The sequence below is a fragment of the Pseudogymnoascus destructans genome, assembly GCF_001641265.1.
Source record: "Pseudogymnoascus destructans isolate 20631-21 unplaced genomic scaffold scaffold_14, whole genome shotgun sequence".
Lineage (NCBI taxonomy): Eukaryota > Fungi > Ascomycota > Leotiomycetes > Thelebolales > Thelebolaceae > Pseudogymnoascus > Pseudogymnoascus destructans.
The window spans coordinates 439,086-464,357 of NW_020167533.1; the positions used below are offsets into that span (position 1 = coordinate 439,086).

The window sequence follows — 25,272 nt, forward strand, 5'->3', positions numbered from 1 at the left end:
TTGCAGGATGCGTAAGGGCCTTCGAACAATAGGTACAAATGACACATGGTTCTCCAGAAAGCCGGTCTGCTCCTTGGTGATAAATTCTCCAGTATTGAGAACTCCGGTTGGTTGAATCCCATGCAATCTTCGTAAGGAGTTTTGTAGTATGATCTGAGTGTTGTTCATACCATCGTGATAGCTTCCACCACTCAATGAATACATCGTGTGTATCCTTAGTCCATTTGATGAATTGGTTTAATTTGCCAGTATATTCGAGGCCCGCAGGGATTTGATTTAATGAAGGTAGTCGTTGAGAAGAGGGAAGAGAGTCTGAGAATATATTAGAAATAGGATTGTCAGAGTCAAACAACTCTGAATATTGCGATGACATTTGGCAAGTAGCAAATTGTTTGATTATCAGAAGATTACCAGAAGTCTGGCTACGATGAAATACTTAAATCTCTATAGCCCCTATTCGCGTCGGAAAATCAAATACTCCATTTCTCTCCTCTACTCTAACTCCAGAAACAACATATCCTGTGCAGCTGATACCTTAGCCCACTTTTCCTTATCAAATTTCTTAGAGTAGACAAGTAAGAACGCCTCTTTGAAGCTAGAACTATGAGTGGAGACTTGTAACCATCCGTTGTCGACAAGATTGTAAGACTTTGGGTACCACTGCGCAGGTCCTGGTAATTGGGCCCACTTTCCAAACTTCCAAGCTGTAAAGTTTGTCCAAACTGCCTGCTCGTACAAACAGAAATATTTATGTGGTGGGATAACGTTGTGAAAAGTGCTATAATAAAACAATTAGTATCTCTAGAAGATTGCTAGAATGATCAGAGACGTACCCTTCTTCTACATCAATCCATGGCATATATTCAAAGAGATGCTCAGGCTTCTTTCTCAGCTTTCCAGCCTTTCTCGTATATGAGCGGATACAGCTATCCCAGAAATGTTGCCACTTGCGGAAATTGGACTCTTCATGGGCCTATCAACCGTTAGTATTACCAGAAGATTACCAGAAGATTACCAGACTATGAGGTACCAACATCAATGCGTGCTTGAGTTAAGAGAGCCTGGATGCTAGCGATCTCTTCATCAGAAAGCTCATCTGGTAGAACAGCCTCGTCATTTAAAATATCGTCGCGCCGTAACATAAGCTCCAACTCTAAATCGTCTTCAACCTCAGTATCCTCCCATTCGCTGTTATGATCGTCATCGATTGGGATACTGGTGATACCCTCAAATGCAGCAAGCTCAGACAGAAGTTGTGGCGGAGTAGATGGTGGGGCTTGTGGAGAAGAAGAAGGGGCGCTAGTATTCTTGACTTTCTGATTCGCAATGCAAGATGCATGGGTGCCCTTTTCAGTCCTGTTTATAGTTAGATTAAGGCTACCAGAGATTACCAGAAGGAACTTACCGAACACGAATACGCTCAACCTTCAATTCATTCTGTAGACGTGTCTTGTCTTCAGCAGAGGCAGCGATATACTTTGCAGACTTGTATAACTTCTTTAAGTAGTAGCTCAGATCGCCATGGTCAGCCTTGAGTGCTAAATGAACAGCCTTCTCATCTTCAGTAAGGTTGGAGACGCGGTTGCGAGCTTTGATAGTATTCAAATTAGTGGAGAGTTCTTCAGGTGCCTTGCGTTTCGCCATGCTAAACACGTGATTAGCAGAAGATCATCAGAAGTTCTGACTGTAGAATCAAGATAATAAACTTACTTGAGGTCCTAGTGAAGAGGTAAAGCGCAAAAGAGAAGAAGAATGTGTAGATCGGAACGTAACCAAGGAAGGTGGTTGGTTGTAAGGTTGTTGTTTTTTTAAAGTTGCAAACAATTATATTCGTCAAGGAATATTCACCTGCAAATAATTACTGTTCTAAACAACACTACAACGCGTACCTTCAAATAAAACACATACCTTTCAACCTTTACCTCTTTCTTTACTCTTTCTACAACATCCTTGCTACAAACTCACTGTAAGTACATATATCTTTTGATCTACTTCTTTGTCTTGTGTATACTTCACTAACTCATCTTAATGTTAGCAAATGGCTCGTATTAAGCAAACTGCTAGGAGATCAACTGGCGGCACAGCACCAAGGATGCCACTTGGATTACAGGCTGGCTCTAGGCTTGGTGGAAAGGGAAAGGGAAAGGAAAAGGCTGTGCGCACAGCAAGAAAAGCTCCAGTTCGCTCATCTCAAGCTTGCAACAATCATGCTCAGAAGGCCATGCGCCGTGCAAAGTCTGGTAAGAGGATTACCAGAGGATTACCAGAACTCTCTAATAAACATATAGGCACCAAGGCTCTCCGCGATATCAGAAGACAGCAACTTGATACTCGCCTGATTATTCCAAAGCTCTCATTCCAGCGTCTTGTTAGGGAAATCGCACAAGACTTCAAGTCCAATCTTCGCTTCCAGCAATCTGCTATCCTAGCTCTCCAGGAAGCTGCCGAATGCTTCCTCATTCGAGAATTTGAGAGTATGATACTTGAACATAGTGACAGGGACATACTAACAGTTATAGTGACAAATCTCCTTGCTATTCATGCGAAGAGAGTGACAATTCAGGCAAAGGATATGGTATTGGTTCGGCGTTTGCGGGATATGATGTTTAATCATGGAGCTGTAGGCTTAATCGATGGAAATGTCTCTCACCCAGGAATGAAGGTTAGATAAGTTCTGGCAACCTTCTGGTAACCTGGTACCTAAAGGCAAAGGTTATAGTGTGGAATAGGATATCAACGACATGGGAATGGAGTTATTGAGTTATGGCGTTTTACGATATCGATATCAATGTGAAGTCACGATCACACCCCCTTTTCAATGACTAATCAAACACGTGATATAACTGGGTTGCCAAGACCTATACTAGGTACCCGGCAAGTGAGTAATCCTCATTCAACAATACTCGGGATATGAGTGAGTAACTCAGCTGGGTGAGTAGAAATTCTACTACTCGACTCATGAGTACCCAGTGCGCAGCCTACTAATAGCAAAGGAAAAACGCCAAGAGCGCGTATGTGACAGGAAATACCGTGAATTATTTCATCGGAGATATATTCCCTTGGCGTAAAAGAACGAAATGCTAAGATTTGGCAGAGGCAGAGGCAGAGGCAGAGGCAGGGGAAAAATAAAAATCTTTTGCTGGGAATATTCTCTGTTTATAGTCGGAGTCGGTTGATAACCCCGCATTAGATAAGATGGGCGGGGAGTCACGTGGCATGCGTCACAGTAAAATGGCTATATACGGAGCCGGAGAAACCTTGCTAAGATTGCCGAGAACACCCTTGCCTTCCTGGCTACGATCCACCACGGCGGCGTCACCACGGCGTCAGTAAAGTTCGTCCCTGCCTCCTTGAAACCCCTCCGTCTTCGCCGCCGAAACCCTACTACTCGATCTCTCCAGCAGTACCAAGCTGCTCGTTTCATGGCCACTATAACTTCTTCTTCCAACATTATTATTCAAAGGCCTGAACTGACCTGTTGTTGAGCCGGTGCTACGTCAATGCGCATAGTGCCAACCACGAACTGCAACCTCACAATCCATCTTCCGCACACCTCCACTACCGTCACTCTCGCCTGCTGATCGCCATGTCTCTGCCGCATCATTGAGACAAAACAAACCCCGTGTTCGCGACTTCCCTCACCTCCCCCCATCGATCCATCCGGTGGCTGGAAAGGTTTAATGACTGTCGCCACGCTCTCCTCACCAGCCTCCCGACCTTAGATGACCGCCAACCCAACCCCCCAGCTTCTCTGCTCGACAGAACCCAGAGCCGCCGAACGACCGCACCTCGCATTCCCTATCTGATATATAATACATAATACCTAGTTTCTTCTTTCCCAAACCCCGAAAATGGACAAGGCACGCGCCACAGCTGCCTCGACGGCGGTGGCACAGCCGCAGATGATCCCGCCGCGAACACCCGCAGGTCCGTCCAAGAGCCAGGCCAAGCCGTCGCCGTTGGCTGTCTCGGTGCCGGCGCCGGCGCCGGCGACTAAGGTGCGCAATAGCGTGATGGCACCCGACGCTTTCTCTTCGTCTGTCGTCACAGAGAACGGTAGCTACGAGTTCGATCGCGTGCTCAAGAGCGGCTACGTGCGCAAGCGGACGCGCAAGACAAAGGTGAGCGAGCGAGCATACGCCCCCCGGGCCCAGACCCAGGCCCCCTCCTGACATCTAGCTAACCCTCTCCTCCAGTCATGGAAATCAATCTACCTCGTCCTCCGCCCAACCTCCATATCCATCTACAAAGACCAAGAGGAAGCCAAGCTGCGCCACAAAATCCTCCTCTCCGACCTCACCGCCGTCGCCTTCCTCAAAGACCCCAAACATAAGCGCCACAACGTCTTCGGCCTCTTCTCCCCCTCCCGCAACTACCACCTCGAGGCCCTCTCCAAGTCCGACGCGGCGGAATGGGTCGACCTGATCCGACGCGAGGCGCGCATCGAGGAAGAGGAGGAGGAGATGTTCCTCGCGTCCCCGACTACGAATACTACGCACAACTACGCTGGCCTTGATGCTGAGATGCGCAAACGCACGGCGGCGGCACTCCGCGACGCACCGCTTGAAACACACCGCGGCTCTTCATCCCCTGAACCCTCGCCCGCGCGCGTCAGACCAGTCCATCCCCCGCCTCTGGATCCGAAGATCGCAAGGCGCCCTTCGCACTTCGAGTACTCCGGCACGGAACCAGCGTCGCACTCTGATTTCTCCGACGTAGAGACGCACTTTAACCCCTCTCTCCGCCCCAAAGCCGCAGGCTCCTCGCGGGTCTCCATTCCCGAGATTGGGGAATCGTCCGCCTCCGCTGCTGTTGTGCCAGGGTTGCAACAGCAGCAACAGCAGCAACAACGTCCCATAATCGGCGCCCGCAACGGCAGCCAACTCAGCAGCCTCAACCTCACCCCCGACGCCGACCCGGAACGGGTGATCTGGCAAGGCCACCTGTTGTACCTGAAATCCAAATCGGGCGTCCGACAATGGAAAGACCTCTGGTGCGTCCTTCGCGCGCGCACCTTCGCCCTCTACAAAGACGAGAACGAGTACGCCCCCCTGCTGATATTGGAGCTGGGGAATATCATTAATGTAGTGGAAATCGACCCTGTGAGCCGCACGAAGAGGAATTGTCTGCAGGTTATTACGGAGGAGAGGAGTTATCGGTTTTGTGCGAGGAGTGAGGAGGGGTTGGATTTGGCGTTGGGGGGGTTTAAGAGTTTGTTGGTGAGGAGGAGGGAGGGGAGTGTGGGGAGTGGGGGGGCGTGGTTGGGGGTGCGGGGGTTTGAGAGGGGGGGTGGAACGGGGGTGTATTATGTGTATTGTTGATTGATGATGAGTAATGATGGGGTTTTGGGAAAAGTTTGGCCCCGACCGGCCGACTTGAATGCCAGTTTCTTTTTCTTTTTTGGGAAGACTGAGCTGAGATGGTCGGGGGGTGGGGGTGGTTTGAATGGAGGGGGGGGGTAATGCCGGTAATGCCGGTCATGAATGAGGTTTTAACGAGGTTATGGAAAATTAAAGATCATTTTTATGTTTGACTATCTGAGTTCCTTCTCTGACGGCCCGTCTCCATTTGAACCCCCCTTTCTCACCGACTAACCTACTGCGAGGTATTCATCACACACCCCGACTTCCCCGGATATGAGATCTCATGAACGCTCAAGAACATTCCGGATCCCCTCCACTCATCCTCTCTGTCCATGGGTGATGGGCCGGGGATATCTACGGGGCACCCGGCACCCCACAGCACTGCATTGTGACGGAGATGGGATGGAGCTTATGATCCTTCCTTGGGCGGGACCTTCACTGTTTCCCCCATCTATAACAAGTTCGTGAGTGAGTTTTGGCCAGCCACCCAGGCTCTAGGCGCGCAAGGCTGCACCACACCCGATCCACACTAGCGCCATAAGTCCCTTGGCCGCACCGCTCTAGTGCAGCACCACTGCCTGTTTCTCATGAATAATCGTTTCCGTTGACACATCTAGGTTTCACGCACCTGACACACGACACTTTACAAAGATAAGGGACACTTCATGACGCTGGGACGGTGTGATTTGTTGTTGTTGTTGTTGTTGTTGCCTTCCGGTCGGTTTTGAGTTGGAAAAGGACGGGATTTGTGGGAAAGGGAAGAGATACGAGGGGTTGAGCTTGTGCTCGAGGACGGAAGGACGGAAGGACGGAAGGGTCGGGATACAAAGGACGACGTAGACATGGCGGAACAGTTTGTGGGCTTGACGATGCTGGTGACGCTCAGTTCACCGCTGGATGCGCAGTTGAGGGGGAGGGTGTCGAGTGTTGTCGCTGGACAATCTTTGACGTTGTCGGATGGTATGTTTGCGATTCTGTGGAGATAAAACTATGCTGCGGTCAAGCTAACTGCCTTTCTAGTTTACTGCCCGAGCAATGGCAAATACATCACAGAAATCACGATCCAAGCCAGTCACATCAAAGACCTAGCTGAAGCAGGCAACGAGAATGCAGCGCCCAACCCAGCTATCCAAGCCGCTGCTGCACACCCACAAGCGCAGTCAATCTCCAGAATCAAGCAATCCAGCTTCGAAGACCCAGCAATCGTCAGCGTCGGCCGACCATCCCTCTCACGCCCCCCAGCAATAACACCAATCCCCACCCCCCCCCAAGTCTTCACACCCGAACTCGACTCTAGCAAACCCACCACCACCACCATTCCCCCTTACCCCGCTCAGCCGGTGCATATGTCCCGCAACTCGTCCGCCATCAAGGTCGCACAACAAGAGCGCTCGGTTACACCCGCCGCGATCCTGGTTGACCCGATGGGGAACCTGGAATTGGGGAATGAGAATGAGGATGCCGCCGATGCGGAGGTGGCGGCGAAGGAACGACATAATAAGCGGCGCCGCGGGCGAGGCGCGAAGGGGGCACGCAGGGGGAAGGCGGCCGATGGGACGGATGGCGATGAGGGGTTCCCTGCTGTTACGCCTGTTACCGATACGAATCGCTCGAAGGGATGGAGACAGACGCCATTGCTGGAGCCGAACCCGTCATTCCAGCCTTTTGCGACGCTGAAGAAGGCGGCGAGGGGGCGTGGGGGGAAGGGATATGATAATGGCTGGGCCACCGAGGACGCTACGGATGTGCAGGACATGGGGGACTTTGATTTCGAAGCCAGCCTGTCGAAATTCGATAAGCGCACGGTCTTTGAGGGGATTAGAGCGGATGATGTGACGGCGGATGAGGATCGATTGGTTGGGCATAATAGGATCCCGAAATTGGGAACGATGGGGGGGAGGAACCTGCATCCGTCGGAGAATGTGCTTGATCATATTGGGCGCGTTGCCCCCGCGTGGAATAGCGAGGCGGGCGATAGTGAGGATGCGGAGAATATGGGCGTCAGCCAGCGCGGGTCGGGCAGTGGCCGCACGTCCCGTCGCGCGGAGTCGCGGCTGCGCATGCCGATGTCGAAGAAGGAGACATCGTCGCTGCACTCGCAGTCTCGACAGTCCATGTCAGCACCCCGCGCGAAATCCCGCGCCCCTCCCTCCTCGCCTCCGCATGCAACTACGAAATCCTCATTCTACCTCGTCCCCGCCGATCGCCAGGTCGAAGTCGCGTCGGCGCTGCAGATGCTCAATCTTGAGAATATCGCGAATAGTGAGCTCGGACTTACTGAGGATATGATGACCGAGAATGCCGCGCGCGGAATCGCGGAAGTCGCGTTATCGACTCTGAACTTGGGGGGTACTCGCCATAGGACGCAGAGGAAGGCTAATACACTCCCTTACGTCGTCATATACGCCGGGAACAGCAAATCCGGCATCCGCGCCATCGCGGCCGGCCGCCACCTCCGCAACCACGGCACCACCGTCGCCGTCTGCGTCCTCGGGCTAGAGCGCGAACCCGAGCTCCTTGACGGGGTGCGGCGGCAACTCAAAGTCTTCCGCTCCTTCGGCGGAAAGGTGTTCACCAAGATCGAACTCATGGACTACCTCAAATCCACCGCCGTGCCTGTGGAACTCATCATCGACGGATTGCTGGGGTTGACTATCAGTTTTGAGGAGCTGAGGACGGGGGATCAGGCTACGGCGTTTGAGTTGATTGAGTGGGCTAATCGCTCGAAGGCGGCGGTGTTGGCGCTGGATGTCCCGACTGGTCTGGACCCCGGCACCGGGTTGCCGATGCAGATTGACGGCCGCGAGCTGTGGATCCAGGCATCCCTCGTTGTTAGTCTCGGGGTACCGAAGACGGGACTCTTGGAGGCGATGAAGGTGGGGTTTGGGACGAGCGATGGGGAGACAGAGGCGTGGGGGCTGTGGGTGGTGGATGTGGGGATTGCGAAGAATGTGTGGAAGAAGAGTGGGATGAGGATGAGGAGGGGGGTGGAGTTTGAGGGGACGTGGGTGCTGGGTATGAGGTTCCAGAAGGGGACGGATTAGGTGGGGGAGGGATGGGGACATTGCAAGGCGTTTGGAAAGCGAAAATGGCTAGCATAGCTCTGGTTAAGGAGTATGGGGATCACGCGGGCTGGGGAGGGGTCGCTTTGCATTGGGCTTGGAGTTTTTTGATAGCTAGTTGGTGTTGCTCTTTTGAAAGAAGAGCTGGGACGTAGGCACAATGAAGTAGATATGCTGAATGAAGTTAAGACTTTATATCCAGATTTTTTGCACGTGGAGCGATTATCATCTTTTGGCCAGCCCATTTACAACATGATGCCCCTTCATCGCCCCCGTAGCAGAATCGTCAGCCGTGCGGCTGCCTACAAGCGGGCAGCAGCATCAATTTCCTGTCGGGCCCGTCGTACCAATGAATTAGCCTCTTGTCGTTGCGTATAGAGCTCATTCTTCCGGGTATAATAATCAAGCTCCCTCAACACTGTCTCGTACGCCCTCAACTCCTTTACACGCTCCAGCTGACCACTTCCTTATACGTCGCCTCATCCAAGGAGAACGACCGCAGGCTGCGCTTGCGGGCGGTGGGCTCGAAGCGCGCGGAGAAGGGGACTGTTTCCGGATGCGATCGCATCGTAGTATATAGCCAGTTTCTTTCGAACGTACCGTAGCATCTGCGCCGGGGTCGGGTCCCGTCATCGTCGTCGTGAGGTTGAGGCCATCCCTTTAGGCTCCTCGGCGACGGTTGCTTTGCTTTCTTAGCCTTGGTTTTGTCTATTGCAGAAGCTTATTTGCCACAGCAGGTTCTCACACGGCGACAGTTTTGTCAACCTCTTAAGGGCTGCATATTTGGTAAGGCGTACCTAATGCCAAGGTGCCCACTCCGGCCCCACGTGCCCAAATAGGAAAAGGGACCGTCACACTGTGACGGAGCCATTTCTAGCCTAGTAAATTAGTAGTGTATCGTATGTATTTAGCCATAATCAACAATTTGAAACATCCTATGCTGAAATAGGTGAATACTGTATATTACTCTATAATAACTATAGAAGCTGACCCTTATGGCATCTAGCAATCAGCCTGGCTTGCTATGCGGATAGCAAGCTAACTGTAATGGTGGGTGCACCAGATGTGAGAATCTAGCCACCCAAGGAAGGGATGATTCTACTAAGACAACACACTGTCTTAGGAAACAGAGCCAAAGGGTTGTAGCTTAGACTATTCCACAACGCAGCAATCAGGTGTGTGATGTAGTGAAGTGGTTCAGACAAGTTGCAACAAATGTTGAGTCTGGGAACTCAGGGGTAAGTCAGAGGTTAACACCTCACTGACTTTTCAGAAACAAGGAGTAACAAGATGAATGCTTGGAAGCTTGTAAAAGACGTGGAGGTATGTGATAGTCTATTTACTGTATTGCCTGCTTGCCCTTTCTTAAGGAAAGGGCAATCCTATTTATGCCAAAGGAGTGTAGTTCTCTCATTTTCCATGACTTTCCATGAGTAACCAGGCTTGGTAAATGTATTAGAAATCAAGTGCGACCCACAACTAGCTTGCTAATCATGTAGTGAACGTAAGAGAATCCCATAGAACCATCTCTTGGGTTCCTAGCCTATAGGAAGTGAAAAGGAGGTCCAAGGTCAGAGTACCTATAGATAAATTATGTCATAACTTAACCAATCTTGTGGGTAACTAAGGAGCGATGACGTGTAATGAATCATAGAGGGTTGTAGAAGCTTTTAGAGCTATCGTTCATGTTCCCAGGCCTCTAGTTGGTAGAGATATGCCATGTGGTAGTATTGGCCCACCCCCTTAAGGAGGAGATTTTCTTAATAACTTGTTCAATGAGTGTCCAAATGATATGCCGTGATGTATGTAGCATAAACAGATGTAGTAGAAGAGTTTGCAGCAATCGTTGAGTAGTATTGCTTCTGTTGTTGGTGTGATAAGCCAAGATATGTATGGTGACTTGTAGGTTTGAGGAGGAGATTTCTAAGTTTGCTCTTGAGTTTGATAGCAAACTGAGTGCAACGAATGTCAGTATGACACTAACTCCCTGAACCTATTAGAGCCCTAGCCCTAGCCTCGACTAGCTTAGCCTGCTCTAGCCCTTAGAGGAGCCCCCTAACTACTCGCCTATAGATTTCCCCCTCTTCCCCTAAAGGGCCTAGCCAGCCTCTAACCTAGACAACAATGACGACAATGGCGCCACTAGCGCCACCCCTAGCATTACCAGTAGTGGACAAAACCATATAACTGCCAAGGACATGCTCTTTGTCGTATGGCTCTACATCGAGTAGCAGGCCGCATATGGCCACTAGTCTAACTAAGCGTTTTAGAAGCAGATTGCTAAGCTCCTTATAGTAGACTAAGGTAAAGAGCACTAAACTCTTAGCTAGCCTAGCAGCAGGCCTCTCTTGCACTCCCTAGGCAGACAAGATGCAGATCTTAAGAGGTGCTTCTTATGCCTCCTAGTAAGAGAACGAGGAGGACGAGAGTAGCACTGCCCCTAAGACCCCGAACCCTGCAACTACAGACCCTACAACCTAACGACGACAACGACTAGCCGCCCTAGCACTAGTTATAGCCCTTACAGGGAATCCTATCGCTATAGGACTCAAACACCTCTTTAGCGTTGTTAAAAGGGCTGCAAGTCAGATAGGCAGCACCTATCTGACTTGCAGCCCTTTTATGCATATTCGTGAGCAAGACAGCGACGACAAAGTATGTAGCGACAGGCTATATACCAGCCCTTAGCCCCTTGCTAAAGGCAGAATACGTCTAGCTTTGCTAGTAACAGAGGACAGAGTAGCGTTCCATCGCTACTAGTCCTTAGGCAAGCTAAACCACCTAAGTATATGCTCAAATGGGCACGTAGTGCCAAAGGCAGCTGAGTAGGCTAGGTCGCTAAAGACATTGAGGGTCTTATGACCCTCTATGATCTGTAACGCTGACTTCTAAACAATAGAAGACACAGAGGTTTCTTGCGTAAGATTGACTTGACAGAGGAGGCAGGGGATTAAACACAAAGGCTTTCCAAGTAACATGTTACAGTATTGTAAAGAATACTATATTAAGTTAAGCACGAAGCTCCTATCTAAGGAAATACTATCTACTTATATAGTGGTGTCGTGCCTCCTGGGTAATCTGGATAGTTGGCGGATAGCTAGATATTCAGGATAGTTCGTGGATAGCTCAACTATCCAATATCCACTAGTTTCTGCAACTATCCATTAGCCCCGTCACATGGCAGCCTACCCCACTTGCCCCCTGTGACTCACACGTCACGTTACTAGGCCCTGGTCCTGTAACCATGACATCACGTTACCGTAGCTGTAACAATAGGCTAGCAAATGGCCCTATGAGCAAGCTGATCAAGCCATCTAGGGTACAGTGCTAGTTAACGCTGTGAAGGCGCTTGTGCCTAGAGTTGGCCACATTGCCTTATAGCTGGCAATGTAGACAGAAAGTGCCATCTACAAAGCCCTAGACTCCCCTAACCCCACAGACTCTCTTAACCCTAGTAGCGAACTCTGCTAGCTAATGGTATATTAGCTAGTGGTGCCACTAGAGAGTTGTCCTAAACTAGGCTGTAAGGAATAGCACTGTGTCATTAAACACAGTGCTAAGCTAGGCCTTAGAGCGTCTAAAGACGTGACAGAGGCTGACCTAGGGGCAGGTCCCCTAGGCAGAACGACTGGTGTCTATAAATGAACACTAGCTGCCAAACCACTTATAGCAACCGCTGCTGCTACTGCTTAATTAGACGGTGACAATACATTGTTGCAGCCTAGGCTGTTGCTATTTGAGCAGCAACAGTAGGAGCACCTCCCCCTCATCCCGCCCTTGTCCTCCTTATGTGCTAATGCCTAGCACTAGTCTTTGGCCTTAATGAGGAGGGCTTCTAAGTGCCTTGCAATGAGGGCTTCTAAGTTCCTTGTAACAAGGGCTTCCGAGTGCCTTATAACGAGGGCTTCTAAGTGCCTCATGACAAGGGCTTCTAAGTGCCTTGTAATGAGGGCTTCTAAGTGCCTTGTGATGAGAGCTTACAAGTGACTTGTGATGAGAGCTTACAATTGCCTCATTAAGGGTGGTAGGTGGTGAATCTACCATTCGTTAGCCCTACTAATTGTCAGGGTTGACAGGCATAGTAGTGATGGCAGGGTATGGGCACCTTCGACTGGATATTGTCCTATAGAGAGCCTAGTGCTGATTTAGGAATAGAGGGGGCAGGGGCTGTAGGGACCAGGGCACCCAGCTCACAGTAATAGCATATGAGAGTGCGAGTCGGAGGCTAAACAGATGCTATCCTATAGGTCTACTATGAAGGATACAAAAAAGATGAAGGGGGAACCCTGTGAGTCGATTCCCTCAAGTACCCGAAAACCATCCGACTCGGTTCCGACTCGGTTAGCCCACCCAAATGATCACACGTGACCAGGGGAAACCCCGTGAGTCAATTCCTGAAGTACCCGAAATCCGTCCGACTCGGTTAGCCCACCCAAATGATCACACGTGACCCCGCAGCTACCCAGAGTCTACTCCTTAGAATGAGAGATGAGAAGGCATCCTTACAGGGGCCCTAGTTACTGTCACATGCTAAAAGTGCAATAGTAATTCAGTTGCTAAATTGCTCTAGTAGAGTCTTAATAGGACGATATTCAGTTAGACGATATTTTTGTTAGAACTGATTGATTTTACATACAATATACGATATTCACAATATCACTCTAATTCCTTAAAAAATCGTCTTATCATAATACCTTTCTGTAATCTATACTGTAATAATGTAACATATGGGGTAGTCGGACATATGGGGTAGTCGGACATACGGGGTAGTCGGACAAAAATGCCCGACTACCAACTCAGAACCTTCATACCTTCCACCATGAACATCCCACAACCATACAGTCATGCTCAGATTGAAGACAACATCCAAAAGGCTGTCATTGCGCTCCAATTGAAGGAATTCAAATCAATTAGACTTGCTGCAGACCACTTCGAAGTTCCTAAGTCAACTCTTGCTGATAGGATGTCTGGGAAGAAAACGCATGCTGTAGCTCACGAAATTGAACAAGCTCTCTCAAATGCAGAAGAAAATACACTAGCACGATGGATTACACGTCTCACTGCCACGGGTTTTCCTGCAACTCCTATGTTGATCAAGGAAATGGCTGAAGGAATTCGCGTACGATGCGTCCAAATCGCGTCTTCTCAAACCACTCTTCAGACCAATCCTACCCTCATAGGCTATGAATGGATCTATAGATTCTTAAAATGACATCCAAACTTTAAAGGGGTCTACTCAAGACAACTAGAGTCTGCACGACATAAAGAAGCCACTCCTATAAAGATTTCAGCTTGGTTTGACGCGTTTAAAGCACGAATTGAAGAGCGAAAGTACAAGCCATGCAACATCTATAATATGGATGAGACAGGTTTTGCAGTTGAAGAGACTCAATCCACGCAAATAATTGTTGATTCTACCTTGAAATCCAATTGGAAGGTCACAGCTGGGAAGCAGGAGTGGATAACTGTACTTGAATGCATTGATGCAGACGGTGGTGCTTTACCACCTATGATTATATTCAAGGCTAAGAATACCAATTCAAGTTGGATTCCAAAGGACACCCCTACAAACTGGCACTTCTCAACAAGTAATAGTGGCTGGACTTCAAACAGTCATGGATTTGAGTGGTTGCGGAAGGTATTTGAGCCTGAGTCACGCAAAAAGTCTGGAAATCACCCGCGAATGTTGATTATGGATGGCCATTCTAGTCACATTACTGGCGATAGCATTGAGAATGACATCGACCTTCTTATTCTACTGCCTCATTGCTCTCATCTACTCCAACCACTTGATGTTGGGGTGTATGGACCTCTTAAGCGATTTCATGCTCAGGAAGTAGATCGGTATACTCGAGCAGGAATAAAGCGAATCCAGCGCTCCCACTGGGTTGAAATCTTCCAGTGTATTCGAGAGAAGGGTCTTATACCTCAAAACATTAGAAGTGGGTGGAGGGCAGCGGGTTTAATACCCTTTCTCCCAGAAAGAGTTCTGGCTAACCTTCCACTTCCACCAACCGAACCACCTAGCACTCCTCAAAACTCAACCAATATCACTACTCTGGATCTCTCAATACTCTGAAGTTCTCCTCCAGATGGAACTGAACTAAGGCATACAAATTTAGTATTTAATTCAAGTATGGCAACTTGTGACTCTCTGTTACGTCTATAGTAACATGATGTCATGGTTACAGGGCCAGGGCCTAGTAACGTGACATGTGAGTCACAGTGGGAAGCGGGGTAGGCTGCCATGTGACGGGGCTAATGGATAGTTGCAGAAACTAGTGGATATTGGATAGTTGAGCTATCCACGAACTATCCTGAATATCTAGCTATCCGCCAACTATCCAGATTACCCATGAGGCATGACGCCACTATATAAGTAGATAGTATTTCCTTAGATAGGAGCTTCGTGCTCAACTCAATATAGTATTCTTTACAATACTGTAACGTGTTACTTGGAAAGCCTTTGTGTCTAATCCCCTGCCTCCTCTGTCAAGTCAACCTTACGCAAGAAACCTCTGTGTCTTCTATCATTTAGAAGTCAGCGTTACACTCTCCTGCTTCACCAACTCGACGCTATGCCAAGAGAATGACTAGGCTGGTTGAAAGTCAGAATGCTGAACTCAGCATCCTTCGAAAGGAGGTGAAAGAGTACAAAGAGATACTTGAGACATGAAAGAAAAGAACTACGGGCAAGAGAATTAAGTTGCAAGGCGAATTTGTATTCAGTACCGAGGAAGTGTTGAAAATTGTCCGGGAGGCAGAGTTGAAGTCAACCGAGAAAAGACCACGTGGAAGGCCACGCAAATGGCCAATTGAAGAAGTAGATGAGGAAGTTGAAGAGGAAGAGGTAGAGAACGATTCAAGCGACCCAGAATTGGAATTGGAGGAGTGTGTGGCATGTAGGACTCAGTCAACTAGAGTAGAATAAACTTTTTGTCCGACTACCCCATACGTTACGTTATATGATATTAAAGCCTTTAATACTTAATATGCTATGAAAACAACATCCACATACACTAGCAAGAAGCCCTACGTATGTAGGCCTTTAAACAAACTCCTCGACCTTCTTAAAAAGCCTATATTACATGGTTCTATGATAATTATAGCTAACGAATAGGACAGTCCACTGTCTCTAAGTCTCTCTTGACTCATTTTAGGTCTATTAATAACTCTAATAGGCAGTTAATGTGCATACAAACCAGAAACTAGCTAGATCTTAAGGCAGTTCTATTTAATTAGCAACCCTAAATCAAAGAATAGGGAGGTGTAACAAGTAGAGAACTCCTATACCAGAAGCCTTAACAAATCTAGCGTTAATTTCCTTAATATTCATAATTTCCTTGCCCTAAGTTCAGTGTCAGCTAGCTTTAAAAGTTCAAACAGCAACATTATATTTAGGATTAGCTCTATGTTATGGCTATAATAACATGACATCAGTTATAGGGCTAGCTGTTAAGCACATATTTAGAGTTTAATGACTTAATTAAGTAAACTATAGGTGTAAAGGTATATATATACTGCCTAGCAGTATATAGACTACACTGTGTAGCGTACTTCTAGGAACGTAGTTCTAACACTAGTAGGGCTAGGCTCTAGTAACGTGACCTAAGAAGTCATGAGGCTAGCGGGGCTAGGCAGTAGCGTGACCAGGCTAGTGGATAGTTGCAGAAACTAGTGGATATTAGATAGTTGAGCTATCTACCCGTATCAACTATCTAGATTATCTAGCTATCCATCAACTATCTGAACTATCCCTAGGCACGACACTACTATATAAGTAGATGGTATTCCCTTAGATAGGAGCTTCGTGCTGAACTTAATATAGTATTCTTTACATACTGTAACGTGTTACTTAGAAGCCTTTGTGTCTAATCCCCTACCTCCTCTAATAAGTAAACCTTACGCAAGAAACCTCTGTGCATCCTATCTGATAGGAAGCGGCGTTACACTTGGCTCCTGCTAGGCCAAATACTTTGTTTTAGCGCAAGGCGCTACTGATAAGATTAGATCCTAGGGAATCTTTATCTTGGCCAGCCGCCTTTCTCCAAAACTGTAAACATCCTCTGCCCCAAGCCAGTTCTTGAGCAACCGCAAAGATGGGTAAAGGTAAGTCATCGTCATGATCGCCTTGAATCCAATGATCTATACTAACTCAACGTCACAGGAACCGACAAACTCTACGTAAGTCCCTCTCGACTCCTCCGCGGGCAGACCACACGACCTCACCCATTCCCCATCTACACTGTACTGACTTCTATTCCTCCTAGATCACCCACTCCGAATGGTCCTCCTCCGACCAATTCTCCGCCTCCGCCGGCTCTAATGTCAACGTCCGCGCCGCCTCGGGCTCCTTCAAGCGCCTCCCCTTCAACTTCTGCGCCGCCTCCCTCCAGCCCTTCCACCACCCCGTCTGCACCCCCTCCGGCACAATCTTCGACATCGAAGTCATAACCACCTGGCTCGCCACGCACTCTACCAACCCCGTCACCGGCGGCCCCCTCAAAGCTAGCGAGTTGATTAAACTCAACTTCGCGCGGAACGGGGACACGGATGCGGGCGCGGCGGAGGGGAGGAAGGAGGCGTTGGGAGAGATGGTGGATCCGGTGACGTTTAAGGTGTTTACGGATAATACGCATATTGTAGCGATACGACATGGCGGGGAGGCGAATGTGTTTGCCTGGGAGACGGTGGAGAGGTTGAATGTCAAGGCGAGGATGTGGCGCGATCTAGTGGACGACCGCGAGTTCAGCCGGAAAGACATCATAACCCTCCAAGACCCGCAGAACGTGGAGAGTCGCGACCTGAGCCAGTTTAAGTTCCTGAAAGAGGGGGAGAGCGTGCTTAGTAAATCTGAAGAGGAGGAGCAGAAGGGCGGGAGCGTGAATGTCGCGGCGCTGGGAAGGGTGGGGGAGAAGGTGTTGAAAGCCAAGGAGGCGGTGGAGAAGGCGAGGCGAGAGAGAGAGGCGAATGGCGATGTAAATAGGAGTAAAGCTGTTGCGAAGGCGAGTGCGCCGGCGATGAGACCGCAGATGCATACCCAGAAGAAGGAGGTGTATAACGCGGCGCAGTATACGACGGGGAAGGCGGCGGCGTCGTTTACGTCGACGGGGTTGACGCCTTCGACGAGTGGGGAGCGCGCGTTGCTAACGGAGGAGGAGTATATGTTGCGCCCGAAACGGGTTAAGAATAAGGGGTATGCGCGGCTGGAAACGAATTATGGGTCGTTGAACCTGGAGCTTTACCCTGAGACGGCGCCGAGAGCGGTGTGGAACTTTATACAGCTCGCGAAGAAGGGGTACTATAAAGGCGTTATTTTCCACCGCAGCATCCGAAATTTCATGTTGCAAGGTGGGGACCCGACGGGGACAGGGAAGGGGGGGACGAGCTGCTGGGGCAAGAACTTCCAGGATGAGTTTGACGGCCCGTTAACCCATGACGCGAGGGGGGTGGTCAGCATGGCGAATAAAGGGAAGAACACGAATTCGAGCCAATTCTTCATCCTCTACCGCCCACAAAAACATCTCGATCGGAAACACACCATCTTCGCGCGCGTAGTAGGCGGTATGGACGTCCTAGGCCGCATCGAAGCCGTGCCTGTGGATTCCGGGGATCGGCCGACGGAGGAGGTGGTCATTGAGGATGTAGTAGTGTTTGTGGACCCCTTTGAGGAGTTTCAAGCCGAGAGGAGGGAGAGGGAGGGGAAGGAAAGGGAGAGGGAGGAGGTGGAGAGGATGGGGGGGAGGGAGGATGATAGGACGACGTGGACGGGGAAGAGGGTTAGGGGTGATGGGACGGTGGTGCAGAGTGAGGAGGCGGGGGGGGTGGGGAAGTATTTGAAGGCTGCTATTGAGGAGGGGGGGAAGGGGGGTGCTGGGGAGGGTGCTGGGGAGGGGGAGGCGTGGGAGGACGAGCCGGTGAAGAAGAAGGTTAAGGCTGCGGGGGGGTTTGGGAATTTTGATAGTTGGTGAGAGATGGCTGGAAGGTTGAGGGTGGGTGTATATGCATATAACGGCGTTTGGAGTGGTGGGATGGAGGGAGAGGGATGTAAATGTAGTCTGGATACACATTGAATGTTGGTGACCGCCGAAGATAAGATGTCTCTTTGTCTGTGATATGAAAACAGTGCGCATTGAGTATATCAACGAGTAACGACGACTCGCGCCGTCGTACGCTCCCTGGAACAGTACAATAAAAACGGCATATACATCTCTTTCTTCCGCTCACCGAGTCGATCTCTGAAGCTTCCCCATGTCCCCACCCCCCAGCCTGCTATCTCCAACCTCATTGTTCCCTCATCTCCATAACAACCGTACCTCAAATTCACCTCCCATTCTCACCGTTTACTCCATTCCTGTCACCACAGCCTCTAATTCACGCGTCCAAAGGATAAGTCGGGCCTGCCTACCCGGCAAAAGCTGGAGGATATATAAGGCGAGGATTCGGGTGGTTTGTGGTGGCTTCCTTCTTCCTTCTTCAACCACCAATAGACCTGTTTACGCACCACGCAACGACCACAAACGGATACATACTTACACACACATACTTACACCTTGTTGAAGTCTTCGACAGACTTTGAAGACTGGATTCATCGATAGATTCGCTGCATTTTGGAGATTCGAGAGTGGGTGTGAAGTGGTCTGGACTCTGGTGGCTCGTGTTGACTCCATGCAGGTGTTTTGAGAGAGGGCTGGTTTGGAATATCATACCCGAGGTCGTTGGTGAGGTGAGGACACGCCGCAATATTACACTCCATTATACCCATTATGTCCATTGTCTCTCTGGCACTATTGGACATGTCTAATGTCTTATTCGACGCGTCCATGACTAAAGTTATTTCCATTATTTGTTGTCGCTGCTCGTCGGGACATGCCCCAACGGGAGTCGGTGTACGAATATCATTCTCACCTTCTCCTTTCGTCGTGAGCAAATTGTGGATTTGTCTGCACTGCCTTGTGAGGAACAGGCAATGGTGGACTGCTAATGGATTGCTAACCGTCACATGCAGGGGAGGAGATTCCATCTCTTACACAATCTCTAACAAGCCCACCCAATTAAGAGGCTACTACGCGTTTTATATATTTTCTGCCCTAGGAAAGAGTGGTTATAGACGCAAAACTTATATCTTATACCATCACTTTGGTTTATCAGCAAACAATCAACGGCTAGTTATCTGCTAAAGTAAGTCCCAGCTTAAACCCTTCGCACTTTCATTTATCCCCTCCGATCAGACTAGTGACTAAATCGGTTTAGTCACTTTTCGTCGTCAGCTTTTCCCCGCGTCCGCCCCTCTTCGATCCTGAGAAACCCAACCAAAGAGCCGCCGCAAAGCGAGGCCATCCGCCCTTCCATCACCAAAAGCCCGGCAACAAAATCCTGCCAGAGCAATGGCGACAACACACCAGGTTTCCCAGCAGTCCTCGGGAAACGTTAATTCCACCAGTGGCGGCGCCAATGGGAAAAACGAAGGCTCTCCCCAGCCTACCACCCAGCACAAGCGTGTCTACCAGGCCTGCATCCCATGTCGCAAGCGCAAAGTCAAGTGCGACCTGGGCTCCGTCGACAACCCCAATGCCCCGCCATGCGTCCGCTGCCGTCGCGAGTCAAAGGACTGCTACTTCTCTGTGACCCGGCGCAAGCAGAGACTCGACGAGAATGACATTCCCATCTACGACCCGGACTTCGTCGACCGCAACGCGCGCAAGAGGCAGTATACCAGCGACAGCGGCTCGGAGCCGCCAGAGGTGCGCCCGGAGTCGTCCGCGGGGTCGCGCCCGTTAAACCCTGCGTACAGACATACGCCGATCCAACCGCCTAATGTTGCTACGTCGCCAGCTGCGAGTGTCAGTCGCTATGATTCGCAGCCGGGGCGCGAGCATCGCAGGGCGGGGTCGCGCCAATGCGACTCGAATGTGCGCTATGAAAACCCTGAGGCGCAGACTACGATGAGGAAGGGAATCTATGGACCGCATGATGCTCTGGATCTGCTGTACCAGGCCGCGACTGATGGGTATGTTTGTGTGATGTCTCTCAGATGTTGGTTGTGCTAACGCAAGCTGCAGTTCCCCGACGAAGCGCATGAAGCTGCTCAACTCCAGCGGCATCGATGGCTCTTCTGCCCGCGACAACCAGGGGTTCCCACAACAGCAACCATACAGCACTCCGAGGTTCATCCAGGCAAACAACCTACGCCCAATGGGTCCTCCGTCGCAGGCACACAACGAGACGAGGGACACGAGGGGCTCTATGCCAGTCGATAACGATACTATAAACCGCATGAACGACCCTGGCTACAAGACAGCAGTTAGGGCTTGGGGCAGGTTTCGTTTTGTCCGCGCTGGATGGTTCACTCCTGTAGAAGCCATTGCGTATATCGAATAGTGAGTGATGGCTATCTCTACAACCATCAAAGCGTATGCTGACCTTTATAGCTATTATCGGTACCTGTCGCCAATGACGCCAATCTCGCCTCCCACCTTCCAAAACCCCTCAACGCACGTCACTTTACTCCAGGAAGAGCCCATCCTGACGGTCACGCTGCTGACTATTGCGTCTCGGTATTTGCAAATCCCAGGAACCGGCGGCCAGTGTCGGTCTCACGCAATCCACGAGCAATTGTGGACCTACCTTCGCGGCATGATCGAGCGCTGCCTCTGGGGCCAGGAATCATTCGGTGGGGGCTTCTGCGGATCAGGTGCCACGGATTGGGAGCAGACTTCAAGCACTGCACCATGGCGTGGGATGCGGAAAGGCTCTCTTCGGACTCTCGGCACGATTGAGTCGCTGATGATTCTCACCGAGTGGCATCCTCGCGGCCTCCATTTCCCTCCACAAGACGCTACTGATGAGCTTATGCTTCCGTCGTACGACGGCCCCGACAACTTTTCCACGGATGAAGATGGAAACCAGCGCGCCCTGAACGGTGTCGGCGGTAAGCGAATTGAGAGCTGGCTGGAGCCGGCATGGAGATCCGACCGCATGTGCTGGATGCTTCTGAGTACCGCCATGGGCCTTTCCTACGAGCTTGGCGTCTTCGACCAGATCGACCAGCTGCTGGAAGTAGGCGGCGACATGGCTCGTCCCGAATATGACGACGAAGCATACCGCCACCGTGCTGCCCGCATCAAAAAGCTGCTGCTGATTTACGTGACCCAGCTTGCGGGGCGTCTTGGATGGACCAATATGGTGCCTGAGAACCTCAGAGCGTATGATAAAATGCGCAAGAGGACGGCTTCTGCGGACCCAAACACGCCGAACACAACCGCGTCCATACTGGCTTCGTTCAACTACATTCCCGACTTGGAGCTCGACGACCAGATCATCCACTGCTGGGCGGGAATTACCACGGCTATGGGGGCGGGCAATGACAAGATCTTCCGGTCGCGCAAGTACACCACCGATATCATCACGACCGGCAAGTATCTCGATCTCTTGGCCGAGTTCCAGCCAATTCTGGCCACCTGGAAGCGGACCTTTGTCAGCTACCCCCTGCCGCAATACATTCGCCACATCTTAACCATCGAGTACGAGTATGTTCGGATATACATCAACTCACTTTCCCTGCAAGCCGTCGTCGAGCGCTGCACCAACAATGCCGCAACGACCGAAAACCGCCACCCCAACTTCCTCAACCAGATCCCACTGACGCTCTACGGTGGCTTCACAACACGCGACCAGGAATACGTCCGTGAAGTAGTCGACGGCTCACGCAACCTCCTCCGAACAGTGGTTGAGGGCCTCCTCCCCAACGGCTTCCTCAAGCACGCCCCCGTCCGCACATACTTCCGCATCATCTCCGGCGCCATGTTCTTGCTCAAGACCTTCGCCCTCGGCGCCTCCAAGAACGATGTCGAAGTTAGCATCGGGCTCATGGACCGCGCTGTTGAAGCCCTTCGCGACTGCGTTGTTGATGACGTACATCTCGGAACCCGGTTCGCGGACCTACTGCACACCCTCACCACGCGCCTGCGCAACCGCTTCATGCACGCCCCCGTCTCATCCGAGGCAGGCGTCAACGATTCCCAACAAGCTATCGCGGGAGGACCACATGGTGGCGAAGATAACGGACACTGGAACGGCCCTAGCATGCCTGCCTTCTCCGACGGAGGCAATGGTATGCACCCCCCTAACTCCTCGTCCTCTATCAAACACCAACTAACCCCCACCCCCCCAGACATCAACATCTCTGCCACCGCCTTTGATCTCGGCAGCAACGCCTTCCACGGCAACGCACCCTACGGCTCCACCGGCGGCAGCGCACAGAACCCCTTCGGTGCCCCCGCCGTCTCCGAGGGCGGCCCAGCCTTTGGTGGCAGCGACTGGGGCAACGCGGGCGAGATGTGGTATCTCCCACCCGGCGCGGCGTTCTTTCATAATGCCAATGCGGATACGAGTATCACGCAGACGAGCGAGGGGGTTAATCTTGGGGGGGTAGATTTGTTGGATTATATGGCCATGGATTCGATGGATCAGTATCCGGGGGGGATTGAGTCGTTGGTGGGGGAGTATAGGGAGTATAGTCGTTGAGATTGTGGAGGTGATGTGTGGGAGGTAGGTGGGCGGTGTGGTTTATGCGTTTTTTTAGCGGAAGACTGGGTAGATAGCGTCGTTTGGGACGAGTTGTATGGAATTTTTTTTCGTGTGGGGCAAAATATTGGGGGGATCTGGGACTTTTCTTGGGATAGGGGGGTGTTGGTATGGAGGGGACGGAAGGGGGGACTTTTTGTGTATGGCGTTATATTAGGTATAATTAGCGAGCGCGAGAAATTTTACTATATTTATATCCCATCTTCCTTCTTGTGAGGGTTTCCCTATCTGATACATTTCTATTACAAGAGTCTATTTTTTTAATTGTGTAATTCAACTTTAGCATGAAGGTTCCGAGACCGCCTTCTTCTTTCGCCTCCAATGGCCCACCATATTCGTCTCATCCTCCGTCTCATTCGCCGCTCCATTTGGCGTGCCATGATGGCGAGTATTGCGTACGTTAAGGGGGCAGATGTCTTCGCAAGCATAGGAACTTTCCTCCCGAAGGCCTGTTGTGCATCGAACATGTCGAGCCATGGAGCTACCTCGTTGATGTAATTCTTAAGCCACACTACACGTTCACCTGTCGACACAACCGTATGTATGAACCACATTCCATGTTGATGCATTGGAGTCTGAAGGGTGAAGATAATACGAACCTTTGTCATCTCCTGCGACTGGGCTGCCGACTCTCGTAGGGCCCGCAGAATGAGCAGTATCGAACAATAGCGCTCAAAACTGTCTCTGTGACTCTATGAATCTGGGGTTGTTCAAGTATTCATCATATGTGGAAAGGTTCATTGGAGAAGTGTTTAAAGTAGCATTATATGCCAACGCATAGTCTTCTAGACCTGCCTTGTAATGAGACTTGTTCCATTAATATCGATGTTGACAAGTTATCATAGTATGAGCAAATCTTGTGATGTATACGAGCTGACTGAATTTGAGCGTCGTTGAACAGCTTTGAAAAACCAAGCAGGTGGCTCGGGCTAGGCATTCTGGAGTTTAGAAAGGTCGGTCCACAGTAATAAAGTTAACCCGCTCATCTGACTTACGGTCTAGGACTTTGGTTACGAATATAAGGGTGCATATATCCTGCCCGTTGACTGGCAGGCGGCCTTTAGTGGGGCCTTGTTGCATCGTGAGTCCTTTGCCTTCAACCAGGTCTCCTGAGGTTAATCATCTGTAGCGCTTTTGTTGGATCCCTCGGAATTGCGTATCTTGCAGACAAGGTGGGGAGGAAATGGGCGTATGCTCTTGTCTTGTATTTTCATACGTCGGCATCACTCTCGAGTTCGTTGCTTTATGCTTGCTTTTATAATGAGCAATATAATTACTAGTAGATTGCCCTAGTTTTTTTATTTCTCTATAGGTGGCTAATAAAAGTTAATAAATATTAATAAACTATAAAAAGAGAATACTTACTTGCAGAATTTTTAAGAACACTTAACAGTAAGTGTCCTAGGTTGATTTTCAATAATTGGATTTAATGTCATACTGACATTCGTTGCACTCAGTTTGCTATCAAACTCAAGAGCAAACTTAGAAATCTCCTCCTCAAACCTACAAGTCACTATACATATTTTGGCTTATCACACCAACAACAAAAGCAATACTACTCAACGATTGCTACAACCCTCTATGATTCATTACACGTCATTGCTCCTTAGTTACTGGGCCGATATGACCACATAGCATATCTCTACAACCCTCTATGATTCATTACATGACATCACTCCTTAGTTACTGGGCTAATACTACACATGACATATCTCTATCAACTAGAAGCTCCAAAAGCTTCTACAACCATCTATGATTCATTACACATCATCGCTCCTTAGTTACCCACAAGATTGGTTAAGTTATGACATAATTTGTCTATAGGGGTACTCTGACCTTGGACCTCCTTTCACTTCCTATAGGCTACGAACCTAAGAGATGGTTCTATGGGATTCTCTTACGTCGACTACAGTTACCAAGCCTGGTAAGTCATGGAACTCTTGGAAAATGAGAGAACTACAGTCCTTTAGCATAAATAGGATTGCCCTTTCCTTAAGAAAGGGCAAGCAGACAATACAGTAAATCGACTATCACATACTTCCACGTCTTTTCCAAGCTTCCAAGCATTCATCTTGTTACTCCTTGTTTCTGAAAAGTCAGTGAGGTGTTAACCTCTGACTTACCCCCGAGTTCCCAGACTCAACATTTGTTGCAACTTGTCTGAACCACTTCACTACATCACACACCTGATTGCTGTGTTGTGGAATAGTCTAAGCTACGACCCTTTGTGGCTCTGTTTTCTAAGACAGTGTGTTGTCTTA

The 25,272-nt window shown here is 49.9% G+C and overlaps 5 protein-coding genes across 5 annotated transcripts; 4 read left to right on the plus strand and 1 right to left on the minus strand.

Annotated features, from left to right (window-relative positions):
* Positions 1 to 492: 492 nt before the first annotated feature.
* VC83_05621 (uncharacterized protein) lies at positions 493 to 1,644 on the minus strand (the record flags this gene model as incomplete). The annotated part of the gene is made up of 4 exons (XM_024469239.1): positions 493 to 778; positions 834 to 973; positions 1,035 to 1,356; positions 1,406 to 1,644. 4 exons carry the CDS (start codon positions 1,642 to 1,644, stop codon positions 493 to 495), a joined length of 987 nt encoding a protein of 328 aa, XP_024323142.1.
* A 1,685-nt stretch (positions 1,645 to 3,329) lies between these two features.
* Positions 3,330 to 5,321, plus strand: VC83_05622 (uncharacterized protein; the record flags this gene model as incomplete). Its single annotated transcript, XM_024469240.1, has 2 exons — positions 3,330 to 4,121; positions 4,197 to 5,321. Exons 1-2 carry the CDS (start codon positions 3,852 to 3,854, stop codon positions 5,319 to 5,321), a joined length of 1,395 nt encoding a protein of 464 aa, XP_024323139.1. The 5' UTR covers positions 3,330 to 3,851.
* A 157-nt stretch (positions 5,322 to 5,478) lies between these two features.
* On the plus strand, positions 5,479 to 9,338 carry EDC3 (enhancer of mRNA decapping). The gene is made up of 2 exons (XM_024469241.1): positions 5,479 to 6,323; positions 6,384 to 9,338. The coding sequence occupies exons 1-2, from the start codon at positions 6,206 to 6,208 to the stop codon at positions 8,405 to 8,407; spliced, it is 2,142 nt and encodes a 713-aa protein (XP_024323140.1). The 5' UTR covers positions 5,479 to 6,205; the 3' UTR covers positions 8,408 to 9,338.
* A 7,001-nt stretch (positions 9,339 to 16,339) lies between these two features.
* Positions 16,340 to 18,396, plus strand: CYP8 (Peptidyl-prolyl cis-trans isomerase-like 2; the record flags this gene model as incomplete). Its single annotated transcript, XM_024469242.1, has 4 exons — positions 16,340 to 16,534; positions 16,593 to 16,609; positions 16,696 to 18,240; positions 18,334 to 18,396. The coding sequence occupies exons 1-4, from the start codon at positions 16,525 to 16,527 to the stop codon at positions 18,394 to 18,396; spliced, it is 1,635 nt and encodes a 544-aa protein (XP_024323137.1). The 5' UTR covers positions 16,340 to 16,524.
* A 1,150-nt stretch (positions 18,397 to 19,546) lies between these two features.
* Positions 19,547 to 23,084, plus strand: VC83_05625 (uncharacterized protein). Its single transcript, XM_024469243.1, has 5 exons — positions 19,547 to 19,606; positions 19,679 to 20,435; positions 20,488 to 20,805; positions 20,857 to 22,538; positions 22,599 to 23,084. The coding sequence occupies exons 2-5, from the start codon at positions 19,813 to 19,815 to the stop codon at positions 22,949 to 22,951; spliced, it is 2,976 nt and encodes a 991-aa protein (XP_024323138.1). The 5' UTR covers positions 19,547 to 19,606; positions 19,679 to 19,812; the 3' UTR covers positions 22,952 to 23,084.
* Positions 23,085 to 25,272: the final 2,188 nt, after the last annotated feature.

Excerpts from the sequence above, each read along its gene's own strand:
- VC83_05625 (XM_024469243.1), top strand. The coding sequence starts at position 19,813 with ATGGCGACAACACACCAGGTTTCCCAGCAGTCCTCGGGAAACGTTAAT. Across the intron at positions 20,436-20,487 it reads TACCAGGCCGCGACTGATGG|TTCCCCGACGAAGCGCATGA; the intron begins GTATGTTTGTGT and ends CGCAAGCTGCAG. Across the intron at positions 22,539-22,598 it reads CTTCTCCGACGGAGGCAATG|ACATCAACATCTCTGCCACC; the intron begins GTATGCACCCCC and ends CCACCCCCCCAG.
- EDC3 (XM_024469241.1), top strand. The coding sequence starts at position 6,206 with ATGGCGGAACAGTTTGTGGGCTTGACGATGCTGGTGACGCTCAGTTCA. Across the intron at positions 6,324-6,383 it reads ATCTTTGACGTTGTCGGATG|TTTACTGCCCGAGCAATGGC; the intron begins GTATGTTTGCGA and ends CTGCCTTTCTAG.